At 37.0% G+C, this 15,358-nt stretch overlaps 1 protein-coding gene across 1 annotated transcript in view; it reads right to left on the reverse strand.

The window, feature by feature from the left end:
* ITFG1 (integrin alpha FG-GAP repeat containing 1) overlaps window positions 1–15,358 on the reverse strand; it is a 71,998-nt gene that overhangs the window by 34,909 nt on the left and 21,731 nt on the right. Inside the window, exons 7-9 of the mRNA XM_041400628.1 lie at window positions 14,157–14,218; window positions 12,184–12,268; window positions 577–671 (exon numbers count right to left, since the gene is read on the reverse strand). Coding sequence (XP_041256562.1) covers window positions 577–671; window positions 12,184–12,268; window positions 14,157–14,218 — 242 coding nt within the window. The remainder of the gene's footprint in view (window positions 1–576; window positions 672–12,183; window positions 12,269–14,156; window positions 14,219–15,358) is intronic.

A 15,358-nucleotide genomic window follows, 5' to 3' on the forward strand; every position in this document is an offset into this window, starting at 1 on the left:
CATGTCTTGGAAAGCCAGCAGTGTCATGAACAAACAACCCTCCAACAATTTAACAGGCACCCAGCCCTGAAGACACACAGCCCAAAAAAGTGCTCTATACCACCTGGAAATTTACTTCATTAATAAGAAGCAAAGACAAAGTAGAAATTAGGGGTAAGAAGTGTGGGCTGATATATGTGCATGCATATATATTTTTTACTCTAAAATAGCTCCCTAAGTTAAACTAAACAAGCTCATTTGAATTAGATTTGTTTCCAGCTCTTCACATAAACCTTGTTTTTCACCTCATGCTGGAACAGTTATGATGCTTCAAATGCAGTGTTCTGCAATCAAGAAAGTGACTCTTCAGGAGCATTCATCATTTCTTTGAGTAGAATTATCCATTATAAAAAATTCTAGGAACCTCTTTCACCAAACCCTTATTTTTTCAGATAGGGAACACACAAGTAAAAAAATACAAGTCTCTTGTATTCTATTATGACAGGTGAGGAGATTTCATTTATTTCCTAAAAAATTTCTATTTCATGTAATTTTACAACACAGTACTTTGTCTTAGCTATTCCAAATTCACATTACCTGGTCCAGTCCCAGCTTGGTTAGGTAGATGGCACTTCTTTGACATGTTTCATCTTCACAGATTGGTAGTAAATGTTCACTTTGTCCATCTCCATCTGTCAAAGAGAAAAAAAAGCCTGTCAGCTTTGTATCTGCAAAATCAGAAACCCTGTTTATATGAAATAATCAGCTATGAATAATTTACACCTTTTCTAAATGTGAAAAAATACATGAGATAAACTACACCTATTCAAAATCCTTAACCTAATAATCTATGTCTTTTGTTTGAAGATTGCCTTTGCTAATGTACTTTCATCTTGATCCATAATATGGAGAGAATTTGAAATTTTACTGACATACTGAAAAGAGTAATTCCTTAGTAATTTAATCCCTGTGTTCAGTTGGGAAAAAAATTACCTTTCATACCAATCCACCACTACAAGTCCACCATAAAAACGTATTTAATTTCCTGAACTAGTTTTAAACTCTTGCGCTGTCAGCAAGACTTTAGGAAGAGTCATGAGTTCACAAGTAATATTTTAATCTTTACTTAACACAAAACACAACACTGGAGAGTTGATTAACACAATGGCTAATAAATCCCAGGCTTACAGAATTAGGTAAATTTGAGTAAATTACAGGTTTTCAAAAACGTTCTTTAAGCGCCTTTAATCCATGTATTTCCAAAACCTTCAGTAGAATAATGACCTTTTAATATTTAAACAAGCAATGACTATTTGCATCTAGAGTTCTGACACAGAGTATAGAGTGGGGAAAAAAGTAATAATTTACTGTCCATTATCCACTCCAGGAGAAATCTCCGAGTTGCCATGGTGACCCTGCAGCCCTGCCTTCCTGCCAGGGGCCAGGCCAGCAGTGGCAGCTCCCTGGCAGGGCTGCGAGGGCACAGAGGGAGAGGAGCACGAGTGCCAAGAGGCAGCAGCAAGAACTGCTGCATGGAGAGCTGGGCTGCCAGATCCCCACCAGAACCACAGCTGCCTTGCCATGATATGGTACCCCCAGCTCAGGCACACTGCAGGCAATCCACTTTTCCAACCCGTGGAATCAAAGCTCACAGTGCAATAAAAACAATGCCCCTTAGCCCATACAGCTCTGAGGAGCTGGCTATTTCATTTGAGAGAACCACAGTGTTCACTGTGAACACTGAAATACAGAGAGGTCCTCATCTGGCACGTTAATTACTTGAATCATTTCCATCACAGGATTCTATATTATACCTATAAAGTATTGCAGGTACAGCCACAAACATCCTCTCAGTCTGTCTCCCTGACAGCTGCTTGGCAATCCCACAATAAATGAAATTTGCACTGGTCTGATGTTTCAGAAATGCAGCTTATGAACATGCTATAAAATACATTTCTGCAGGAACCACAAAGATGCTGAGAGCACCAAGGGGCCTCAGGCACACCTACTACTTGGGTTTGCAGAAATCCAAACCAGCTTATTTAGGCAAGTAGATTTTGTAAAATTGCTTGATGAGATCTCCTGAGCTAATATTCAAAAACCAGATCATTTGCCTGTTACTAAACCCCTTATTCATTTTCCAGTCTGGAACTGGCCCTAGCCCAGAAGTCCTGTCATACTTTACCAGCACCATAAGAAAGGCTTTCTCAGCCTGCCAGCCCATACCTCCCTTTGGGGTGTGTGTACATCTATAGCTGTGCAGTTGCATTTCTGGGTCCTTCCCTTATTTCATCAGCAAGTTGGGAGATGGAAAGGAGGGTTATAAGGGGAGGAGGAGTGATGAAAATATCAGACTTCCCCAAATATCTCCAAGTGATAAAGCCAAACTTTTAGTGGCTTCCTACATCCCATCTGCCTCATGAATTACTTTACCTCACCACCAAACCCCTCCCAAATCCTCATGGCAGCTCTCTTCTCCAGGACAGAGAATTTAGGATGTGAAGTAGCCTAGGTGATCGAAATCCAGTAAGTTCACATCCAAAGAGATGGGAAAGGGAATTCCCACTGAACAGAGAAATCAACATAGCAACTACTGAATCCGTCTGTCTGAAATCAGCACCAGCTTCTGAAGGTGGTTTTCTTTCTTCATCATTCAAGAACAATTAAAACATGTTATCATCTTGAATCTTGGCTTGCATGAACAAATTAAAATGCTGTTGGACTACAGTTTCTTTCTAAACTTAAATGGAAGAAAGTTAAATTTGCAAATTATAAACCATGGGAATATTGAAGGATTTTCTAAAATTTAATTAAATTAAAGCTAAAATTTAATTAAGTTGCAGAGATGTATGTTTTTTGAATATAAAATGTAAATTAAGCCCTAACATTTTAAATACATTTCTACAAAAGTTTCAGTCTGAAGTGATTTTAGAAGTCTTTCAATAACACACAAGACAAAGAACCACCTTCCTCTGTTTGAGAAAGGGACAAGAACAAGGATATTCTCACTTTAAATTATGCTATGGAGCAGAGGAGAATATAAAATGTTTGATTCTACTTATACTGCAAACATTCATCTTGTTATACCAATAACTCAGTTTGATAGTGTGGGTAGGTAATGCTCAGAGTAGGGCAGGACATGGATGAAAACACCCTTGGAGCTTTGAGGGATAACCAATCCATAGGACAGGAGGGACAGAACTGGCACACAGTTAGACACAAGCCATCACCTTCCACATGAAGGTGTTGTAGATAAATTACAAGCTTAAGACTTGATTAAAATATCCAGTATAATCAAAGAAGAAATAAATGCAAGTATGCATCAAACAGTATCAAACTTTGTCCCTGCAAACTGAAAATACTATGATTTATATTCCATATTGGAAGGCCAGAGTTTCCTCAATTGCTTTAACCAGAAGACAAATGTCCATTTCCATAATTTCTCTTACAGGATCATGTTTTCAGTTGCAATTTCTCTTCAATTCTAAGAATCCAGTAGTCAAAAAAATAAAGTTCAAGATAAGAGAAAATTCTGTTGAAATTTTACAGCACAGCTTGGAAAAAAAATTTATTTTAAAAATAAATTTTGTCAAAAAACATCCTGAAAACATGATGAGAGGCCATTCTTAAGCTGACACATCTCTAATTATTGTTGTATCCACCTCACAAAAGTTTCTCAGATAGAGGTATCCATACTATGCAGACTGGACTGGTTTGCTTGGATTTTGTTTGTTTGGTCTTTATTTTCCTCTTTTACACTCTGTGCTCAGGTGAATTTAAAGATCACAAAGATGAGATATAAAAACATTAATTTAGCACTTAGACCAGACAGAACAAATATTAAACTTGAAAGGTTTCAAGTAAAGCACCAGCATTGAACACGTAGCTGGAAGTAGGACATCAATGAAACAAGAATATCTTCTGAGTTGTAGCAAAATATATTAAGAAAATCCACAATTAGTCAAATACAGTATTACAGAAAAGTGGCAATCAAAAGAAGAAAAGCCCAACATTCTTCATCTCTATCATAACACTACATCTTATTTCTTTTCCAGTTTTTACTTCTAAAGCACGTCTTATAATGTGCAGATCCATCTTTTATAACCAGAAATAAAATGCTTCCTGCATTTCTGAAGCTTTTGCAAAGACACTGTGAAAACAACTAATCAATACAGCAGCCTCTCCAGTTTTGAAAGAAAATATTTCCTTCCTCTTCTTTGCATAATTCCACCTTGGAAGCACCTGCTGGAATGCAAACTACTGACCTTGAAGACCACACAAAAAACACCCCAGCATTTGCTAACTTAAGAACTTTAACTCACTAACAACAAATTCACCTTGGATCCAAGAAACGCTTCCTATCTCCATGCCTGGTTTCAATCCCAGTGTAAATAAACATCCTTCAGTTTTAAACTCTGATCTTGAAGTTAAATTTGTCCACAAAGGAAGACAGAAATCCAGAGGAGTATCATTAGCACAACTGATCAGTTGCAATTAGGCGCACAGTGCAATAAGGTATGCACAGGTGACAAAACATGCACTGGTGACAACAGCTGGATGATCCCAACACACCTACACTGGTTTGAAGTATTTGTGAAAAATACCTTGCATAACACGTCTTTAATAATCTCCTTCAGCCTAGGTCTACCTAGGAAACCTGTTTCTGGAGACCCTCTGTAATCTTCAATCAGTTCCTGGGGTCTGCTACTCTGTCTTTCTGTCCCTTTAATTTAAAAATGAAATCTCATTCCAAACTGGTGGAAATCTTATTTGTAATTTCAATATCATTGGCAGCAGTAGGTGTGCCCAAACACTCCAGACTCCAAATGTCCTGTGCTAACACCACTCAGCCTGGAGCACCTTTGACAGAGAAACAGAAACTCAGCTGTTAATGAGCAAGTTCTCAACACACAATTCTGGCTTGACTCCATGGTTAATACAGGTCAAGTCTTGTAGGCAGTGGAAAGGGCTAGAAAAAGAACAGTCCTATGTACTCATCACCTGCAAACCTGTACTTATGTCTAAATCTGTAAAGACAAAATTAGCAGTCTTATTCCATCTAGGAGTCATGTGAGAATCATCACTTACAACTGCCTGTTTGCTGTGTTTCTAACAAGAGCCACAGACACAGAGCCTTCTTTCCAACACCTTGCACAGAGAGGCTGTGTGAGAGACACTGCTGAGCTTTAACATTGATTGTCAATGTTCACACAGCTCAAGTATTTTCAAACTGTTCTAAAAGTAAATTTGAATGGGAGAGAGCAGAAAAAAACTTGTCAATCAGATTAAACACAACATAATGTTATTAGAATTGTTAGATGCTCCAAAAGCAATATCAAGGTACTGCAGTCTGAGAACACATTTTCAACTGAATTCACAAACAGCAAATGGTCAAAGGAGCTCCATACAAGAAACTTCTTCCCAAACCCAGAGGTATCAAAGAGGTGCTTATAGAACAAACACACTTGTAACTTAGCATGAGAAAACCTCGGCAAAATACAATCCCAATGTTCAAATTCCTTAACAAACATAGAAAAAGGTGTCACAAAAGTGCTCTCTTGCAACCAGGTTAAAGGATTGTCAGATTCACGCTTGTGCAATGTACTTTCCAACATGGGCTCTGAAAAGAAAATGGCCCCTGGGGAAATGACAAGTTCTGTGATCACTCACTCCAAAATTGTTTCATAATACAGCAAGATCAAGTTGTAGCTATGAAGAGCAAGACAGCTTTTGGTGGGTGTATGATCTAAACCTTTTTAATTTACATGCTCTGTACTTCTGCTGCAGTGTCATCTTACTTCTGCTCCTTTTAAAACAAAAATGGAATCAACTTTTTGGGGTTTTTCTGAGATCATAGACTGATCATTGTAACTTATTACAGTTCTGTTAAACAGAAAAGTAGTTGTTTTCTAGCAAGTTGAGGGTTGGACTTGATGATCTGTAGAGGTCCTTTCTAACCCTAACTATTCTAAACTAAATAGACCTATACTAAATGGAAATATGCTAACTATACAGGCTAAGAAAGTCAGCTTTCATAATACTGAACATAAAAACAAAAACCTTCATATACCACAAAGTTCTCGTTCATACATCTCTCCCACCGGTCTCTGCCCAGTTCTCAGTATCCTCTCCCATGAATCTTTAATTTACAGTTCTGAAGAACAGTAAGAGGAAAAACAAGAAAAAAGCCCTGTCAGGGTTGTACTACAGCAATAACTTTCTGGGGCAGGCAAGAAGCCTACAATAAGTACAACTGAGTTTGATATTCAAATAAAATAAAGGGTTGTTTGAAAGCTGATTATCTTAAATTTATCTTCTCAAGTAATTAAATCATTAGAATTCTTTTATCACTCTGTGCCTTTAGGTGCACAGTGAGATGGTCATGACAGAGACAGTTATAATAAATTACTAAGATAATTACACATTATTAAAACAATCAATGTCAGTTGCCTTTAGCAAATGTGAATCATAACTTCAAAAAAGAGATGCAAAGAGCATTTACAGATGATTCAAAGTTCTGTGGACATGAAAGAAATCCTCATAACCCTCTCCTTCACACTAAATCAATTCTGATTTTAAGTCCTTCCAAAGAAGCCATATTCACAGCTCCACTGCATAGAAGCACTTAAGCACAGCGTGCCAACAAACTGCACAGTGAGACTCCAGGCTGCACCAGAGCCAACAGTGCAGCCTTCTGCCTCAAATGGAAATTCCAGCACCAACTGCGACCCAAGCAGGGAAAACAAACTGCAGCAAATACAATGTGAACTGCCCCACACCACACAAAATCATTGCTAAAACTCCTGTGCTGTTTCTGCTGAAAGCTGCTTGTTTCACATTAAAACAATCTTCCAAGCCTGGCTGTACATTTAGAGCCCTGTGATGTTCCACATGTTGAAAACTCCCATGACAACAACCTCCAGGTGCTGCCAAAGGAAGGGATAACACAAAGCAAGGCAAGCCATGGGTGTAACTGCCTTGGGTCAGCTCAGCCTGGGCCCAGAGCTCCACCTGTACCAACCATGAGCAGGGCCAAAGAAAAATTCCATCCTGTGAAGTTGTTCAACAAGGAACTGATAACCAAGTGACACTCGCAGCACTACACCGATTTTATTGTTGGAAAGAAAGAAAAGTTCTTCTTAAGTTTCAAGCCCCTTTGACAAAAATTAATATGAAGCAACAGCAGTTCTTTTTCCTAGGAGATACTAGCATTTGTCAGCACATAAAGACCTTAGCAAAAAATGGGAACCTGATCTTCCCCTCAGAAACTGACACTGTTTGGGAACTACATTTAAAACATTGAGGTATCACTGAAGAGCATTGCTGGTTACAAATTAACAAAGAAGCCAGACTTAGTTCCTAAATACGCTTTCACAGACTCCAAACACAAGCGCCAATTAGCTTGGTATGTCTCTGTACACTGCTGCTTCAGAAGTGCATCTGGTACTAAAGAATCTCTTCCACATCTAAAGTCTCTCAGAAGGCTTCATTTCCATTAACTTTCCTACCTTTTCCACCCAAACTAATCCCAGTAAACCCAGCTTTCCTCATATACAGAGCATTTCACACTCAGAAGTATTGTCACTCTGCACCTTAAGGTTCTTAGAGAATCCTTCCATTGACTACAGGAGCACTAAATATTTTCACAACACAGTGCTCAAAGGAGAATGGTTTTCTTAAGAGGTTATCTACCAAAATGTACCATTAAAATTTCCCTTTGATACATAGCTACCGCATCTGAGGATGCACCATTCTGAGGGAAAAAAGAAATTCAGATGTTAGAATGAAGTTGACAGACAAAATTAAAAGGTACAAAATCAAAATGCAACTTCAGCTGCAGGATAATTAAAGTTTAAAAAAAAATCTTTCAACAAAATGCATTTGGCACAGTGCAATGAAAGGCTGAAAAACCCCCAAAGGTTACGCACTATGTTATCCTCTTTAAACATAATTAATTGGCAATAATGAGCTATCATTTCCTACAAGGAAAGTGATAATTACTACCACATGTCATACAAGTAGTTAACATACATGAAATAGTTCAATTACTTGGTAGGGAGGAGAACAGAGAGGATTCTCTTAAGATTATTAGCTGGATAACTGGATTTTAAATATGAGAAAAAATTAAGTTCAGGTCTCCAAAAGACTTCGATGGAACTTTAACAAACCCAACCCATATTTGCTCAAAAAGCATAGCTCAAAAAGTGTGCATAGCAGGGGTGAATGAAGACTTCTTAAAGAAGAGAAAAGGCAGCATAAGAAATCAAATGGTGACTAAAAAAATAAAAGACTGGGCTGGCTAAAAGCTGCCTAGAGAAACAAAGAGTTGTGCTGTATTTATTTATGAGGACACCATGATAAACTTGATTTCAAAAAGCCATTTTCACTCTTCTTTAAATACAGGCCAAAACAAAGTTCTTTGCCTTAACTAAGCAACATCAATGACTGATTAATCAAACTTTTACAGTCTTAGATACCAAAGGATGATCTCAAATCTCTGCTATCCAGGTGAACCAATCATAGTTAAACACCAATTACGACACCAGTTTCCTATAGAAATGAATTAATGGATCATATAATCAGCACAATATCCTGTGCTAATCATTTGTGACTCACTACTTCAAAAACATGCCATTAATCTTTAAATTAATGAGAAAATAGCAGGTTATTGTGTCCAAAATATGGTTCACATTTATCTAACGCTAAAAAATTGGTAATTTTCAGATTGTCCCATTGAAACCTTTCTATTTCTTTAAAAATACAAAATTTTCATAGTAATTTAAGTGACATTTAATAAAACTCTCTATATAGTTGCAAGTATTTATCAGGATTCTAGACAACATCTATGATTTCGTCTAAAGACAGTACAAGCAGGTCTTATAAAACTCCTCTGCCAGCTCACAGATAACAACAGTGCAGGATTAATCATTTTTGCTATAGCAACCACTGCACTGCAATTACCATAGTGACATGAGAAGAATAGAAAAAGTAATAATGAAGAGCTCTTACTTGTTTGGAGCAATGTGGCAACTAAATAAGTGCAGAATTCTCCAGCACCCAACTCTGCTCACCTTAATCAATTGAAATGCCATTTGTAATAGATGTCAAAAAGCTTTTCTGATTTATTTTTAAAAGGGCAATACAAATTTGTCAATTGTTCCCTGTCGTTTGGTCAGATTGATGTACAAATGACTGCTATCATGTAACAGGGGGAAGTACAACTTATTACAGAGGTTCCAACTTAGCCATAAAGTGTAAGGTCTACTCCATTACCATAAATGTATTGATATATACACACATCCTTCTATGTAATTTTTCATTAAACCATACACACACACATATATATATATATATACATATAAATGTACTGGACTTTCAGATGCATACAAACATACATTTGCATTTTTTTTAATGAAAAAAAATCTTTATTTTTTCAGTACTTCAGGAACACTTGGTACTAAGATTATACCAACATCTGTTACAGTTTCTCATGAGTCACTTAATTGCTGGTTTTTCCAACTCCACTTAGCCAAATAATTTTTACTTGATAGCTGTTGTTCAACGTGCTTAGTTTAAGAAAGGAAATCTTACCCCAAATTAGTTGCTTTTGCAAGTTCTCAGTCAGACTCTTACACAAAGCTCCCCCCTTATTTCAAATGACTGGTAAATACTCATGGCTGGAAAGGGTACTTCAAATAACATTTTCAGAAGCAGGAAAGAATGTTAGACAAGGCACCTTTCGAAACAATGGTTATTTTGTTAAGAGGCAGGTGTGATCAGTAACTCAGAACCTGGCACTGCAGGAGTGCAAGAGGGCACAAGCAGAAAGGTGGGTGTGAGAGGGAAGGCAGCAGCCCAAGTGGCAGAGCCCGAGCTCACGCCTGGGCCTGACACCGCTGCAGAGCCCAACAGGCACACGGTTAATTCCTGACAAGTGGCAGAGTGAAAGCACGGAGATACAGAACCCTCTGGGACCTTTAGCAAATGGCAAAGCTGGCACATCAGCTGTGAGGTACAGAAAATGTCAAGGAGGGGAAGAAAAATAGAGGCAGGCAACCCAGAAGTAAGAATGTCAGAGGCTTGTGCTGTATCTTGAACATTTCTAGTGCCAGTGGCTGTGTCCCAGTGCCAAGAGGAGGATGCCTGTGGCACAGCAGAGTGCGAGTGCACAGCATTCTGCATCATGCACAGCTTGGCAAAACCTGCCAAAGTAGAAGGCAGCACAATCTTCTAACATATCTCATTTTCCATTTCCTTGTGGTACTTTGATTTGTTGTGCAATCAATCAGGCCCCGTTACAGATAGCTACATTATTCCAAACTGCAAACCATCATACCTTAACTTCCTTTGACTTGCAATAATCATTATTCTATCATTTTTGAAATGGAAAACTGAAAACAGGAGAGGTTCAAGTCTGACAATCCTTTTCTAATAATGCATTGTCTTTAACTCCAGCTCAGTACAAGCAGCTGTATGCTCAAAGCCAGCATTTTGAAGTACCTAAATGTGAGCAGACACAGCACAGTGGGTAAATGCAGCTACTGTGACACAGCAGCACACTCATCATGGGAGATGCTGCCCTTTTGTTGCTGGGCTGGTGCAAAACAAATGAATCTGATGATAATTAGCAGTGAGGGCTTTAAACAAGGGTGCTGGAACTCCAGCCCAGCAGTCCTGGGCACTGCCCTTCCTCCCAAGCTCGGCTGTACCAAACCACTGCCCTGCCACAGCACCGCACACTCTGTTTAGCCACACATTCCAAATTTTAACTTTAACATTGGAACAGTTCCACTTCTCTTTGTGAAGATATCCCAGGGTTTATTACATTTCCATTAATTACTGTGAATTTCTAAGATTATGATTTATCATTTGGGCTCATTAGCCACCTAACATAGAGATAAAATTATCCTACATTAAGATAGCTCTTCACATTGCCATTGTTAAAAATTTATTTAAAAATTCTATTTAGTACCTATTAAGACACATTATTCAGAACACCAGCTTGGAAAATGATTACAAAAGACCCAGAACTCTTAATTTTTTTTTTTAACTGCAAAAATTGTATTATTCTATTCTTTCCTTCATATATTACATAGATAAGTATTCAAACTTGAAGATAAATAGTAAAATATTTTATTAAAACTTTGTCAAAGATTTTAGAAAATGGGGTAAACATTACAGAGAAGAGCCTGGGCACAGTTCAGGTTCTACCTGACTTCACTGCCTGTAGATATGATCTAAGGACCATGACCCATCCAGCAGAGGTGCCTTGCATTCACAAGTCAGCCTCAAAACACTTCTAAGTGGCAGCACAGAGAAAGTGAGTCACACTCTAAGAAGTTTAAAAATGTCATTTTCTTTAAAATAAGTTTTTGAAGGAAATGTTGAAACAAGGCTACTGTTTGACAACATTTAAATACAAGGTCAGTCCCACTGTAACAAGTGTATTGTATAAATACAGTAAATTATTTTTTAAAGAAGTTATTTACAGTCAATTATGTCAGCAGAGTCAGGCCTGCAACACTTTGCCTCTGGTTGGAAAATTGTTATTTTAGTGCATAGAAGAATAGTATTTTCTGCACTACAAAACCAACATGTCCCATTCTCTGTAACATGACAAAAACATTGATAAACCACAATTGACTGGAAAGGTACATTCTAATAGGAAAATATAGGCTTTCACTAACCCTTGCAAAAATAGATTTACATATAAATTAAATTTTTCTCCTGTCCAAAAGCCTACCAGAATTTTCAATTACAACCGTTAAGATTTTACCATGTTTCAGCAATTTTTATTTAAGTAATTTTAATTCGTTTAGTCTTTATTAGTTTGTACAAGTGAAGAATTTAGAAACATTTAATCAGATAATGTTTTCTGAACAAGATTAGAGAAAACAAAATTAAAATCATGACAAATAAAATAAATGTCTGATAAAATTAAGTTTAGTGTTGCACCACACCTCAAAGCAACAAAAATTAGATACACGAGGCAGAATGTACTGGGATAAGCAAAGCTGAATTTGTAAATAATTATTCCCAGACATTTCAAGATTTACAAATAAATATAAGACATTAAAGAGAAAAAGCAGAGAAACATAAAAACCTCATTTAGAGCTAAACACCTTTATTTGTTGTCTGGTATAAAGCAGCTAACCAAAACATAAGAAAGCAACACTCAGGGCAGTGTAAAATAAGCAAACTCACCAAAATCTGCAAATACGGACTGTCCAACAACTTTGGCCCCACTGGGCATTTCCTTACTTCTTCCAACTTTAGAGAAGTTCCCATCCTAGGAAACAGGACAAGGATGATGGAAAGACTGAATTGCAGAGTAAGTGATAAAAACTGACTTTTGAACCGAAGAAAATACAGATCACTAGTGAAGGGCTTTAGCAGGTAAGAGAGAGACATCTCAGTATGGAAAAAACTACGCTCTTCAAAAATTGGGACTGAGTTTTTGCATTTCTAATCCTTCCTGGATTCTTGTGGAAATCCATCAATAGTAATATTCAGACACAATTTCCATAAATTTTGCTGTGCTGTGAGGAAGAGATTGGATTATTTCAGCAACATTATCTAAATGAGAATTAAGTGATTATGAATACTGTGCATTTTTGCATATTAACATGTGATTTTATAGACGTGTGTAATATATAACAACACACCTGCATAGAAATTAAAAATAGGGTCCTGATTTGCTTTCTAATTAGGAGATAAACTGACTTGCTATTAGGTCCGGCTTAGAACTTGTTTTATTTATCTAGGCCTAGAGAAAACAATAGTCCATTATACCATCAGAAAGATAAAAAGTGCTGGGTCTTTGTTTATCACAGAACTGGATCTCAGCTGGCACAAACCCATGTCAAGGTGCAGAGTTTTTGCAGCCATGTCAGAGCCAAGGCCCCCTCCCCAGTCACTGCCATCAGCTCAGCACACTGCTCTGCACACCAGGGCCCAGCAGGACACAGAGCCATGGCTTGGGAACGGAGCAGAGTTATCCATACCCAACGTGACTCATGTCACCTTTGCTTTGTGGGCTTCAATGCAACTCTGTACACAGTTGGTGCTGTTTGAACTGCATGACTATATATCTTCACCTTGACATAGAATGTATAGTGATTCTGATGAGAAAAATTAATATTGATGCATTTCCATGCAGTGAAATAGAAGAGGCCCTTAGTTGGCCCTAAAAGCATATCTTCTTTAGGCAAATATTTAAAAAGCATTTCATAGTGCATCAATGAAGGGAATTATGTTTCCTACAAAGAGCAGTTTACCAGCTTTTAATGGATCAGTTAAGCTATTTGTAGTTTCATACACATGTCCAAGCATTTTACGTGTATGACTGATTTTCCTGGGTTGATTGATTCCAAAGAACAGAATTCTTTCTTTCTAAAGATAAGCAAATCTATCAATATAAAATTTATATTGCAGGATTATATTTAGAATACGAGTTCAAAAACTGGTAAGAGAATTCAAAGAAACCCCATTAACAGGACAAACACCTTATGTACTTACAAACATTCAACAGCCAATGATTTTTAAAGTCTACCTAAAGCTGTAAATACAGGATTCATGACTCAGTGCTTTCATTACTCTTGCCTGGGAGAAGATGGCCAGGTTATCTCACACAAGACTCTGTTCTGCAGTGACTCACTGTGATCTGATGGATTAATTTGCAGGCAAACCCTCAAAAACTCATCCCTTAACTAATAAGAAACACACTGAGCACTTTCTATCATCATTAAAAAGTGAACTTACAGCTCTAGTCCTTTTGGATAACAAGGTACAAAGGATGCCCCTGGCCAGGTTAGACAATACAGAAGCAGAATCTCAATAAATTATTAATCCCTTGATCTATTACTCCTCCACCCTGAATTTCAGTTATGATATTTAGTAAACACAGGACTTGATTTCCTCAAACATAATTCATGCATGTATTGTAACAGCCAGAAGTGACATTTTGAACCTCTGTCCCAGAAAATCTTACCCAAGACCTGGAGTCATGTATCTAACAAAGCCCACTTAAAAAAAAAAAAATCTTTCAGACAGCAAGAATAAAACCAAACTGATCAGTCTTCTATCTAGAAATCACCATAAATGTCAGAAGATAACTCTTTGGGGTTTATAACTTGTCTGTGTTTCAACAGAATGGTTATTTGTGTTTTCTCTCTTACCTTATTTACCCATGTCTCAAATTGAATGGATTTGGAATTTGGTGATGTGGTAAGGAACAAATCTGTGAGGAAAATATAAGAGAAATGAGATATTTAACAGTAGACTACACTCATAAATATCTGATCACTTAGTAAACAGATATAATTTTACAAGTATTACCTATATACGTTATAAATACATTATCTTCTAGTGATATATTAAGTAGGAAAGACTAAAACCACAGCCCTCAATATTATTTTCATGTCTTGTACTCTTTTGTATAAATAGATATCAATAAATATCAACTAGCCTTTTATTTGGGATATGTTGAATTAAGCAACAGACTCACTGTTGACAGGAGAAGAAAAGTAGATGGAGAAATATTTCTGGCTTCCTATACACTAAAATTCTTTAAAACATCAAAACAGTGCAAAATAGAGCTTCAAAGGATGTATCTGGCAAGGCCTAAAGAGAAGCTTATTTGCTGCCTTTTAGAAAAGTCCCCAAATGAGGAAAATGGGAAGAAAAAGCTTTTATTAAAAAAAAGTGGACGTTGAGGAAAAAAAAAAATTAAAAATTAAGTCCACTGTTAAGAAATCCAGATTTAAGAAAACTACTCTTTAAGATTTAAACACCTGTTTTCTTTTTCTTTGTCTCCTCCCTCCCTGCAATTTCAACTGCCATTCTTTGAGCTAGAACACAATGGTTACTTTGCAGGAAAAAGAAAAAAAAAGAGAATATTAATGCTTTACCCTGAGGTATTTTACTGAATAAGCAGGAAGATAGCTGTACAGAGAATTTCAAATAGCACAATAAGGGACATTGTCTTCCAGGGGAAAAAACCCAGCAACAAACAACAACCACAAAACTAGAAACCTCCCCACACCTAACAAGAAAAACCCAAACAAAAACCCCACACAAAAACACAACAAAAACAACACACAAAAAACAACAAAGATTCTTGTTATAGATTTCTCTCCCCCAACTTAGAGCTTAAAAGCTCTACCATTTAATTTTATTCCTCTGAATATCTGAAATGGCCATTTCCTTTACAGCATACACATGAAAAGCATGATAGTGTGTGCTTCATTGGAATGAATTACAGTCATACTTAAGGACTTCCTGAAGGTGAACAGAACTAATGAAAATAATCTGAAGACAGTATAAATGTAAGGTAGAAAACTTATATTTTCAAATATTAACTTTGCATCTAGAAGGAAGC

Source organism: Onychostruthus taczanowskii, unplaced genomic scaffold (assembly GCF_017590055.1).
Source record: "Onychostruthus taczanowskii isolate IOZ18803 unplaced genomic scaffold, ASM1759005v1 scaffold18, whole genome shotgun sequence".
Lineage (NCBI taxonomy): Eukaryota > Metazoa > Chordata > Aves > Passeriformes > Passeridae > Onychostruthus > Onychostruthus taczanowskii.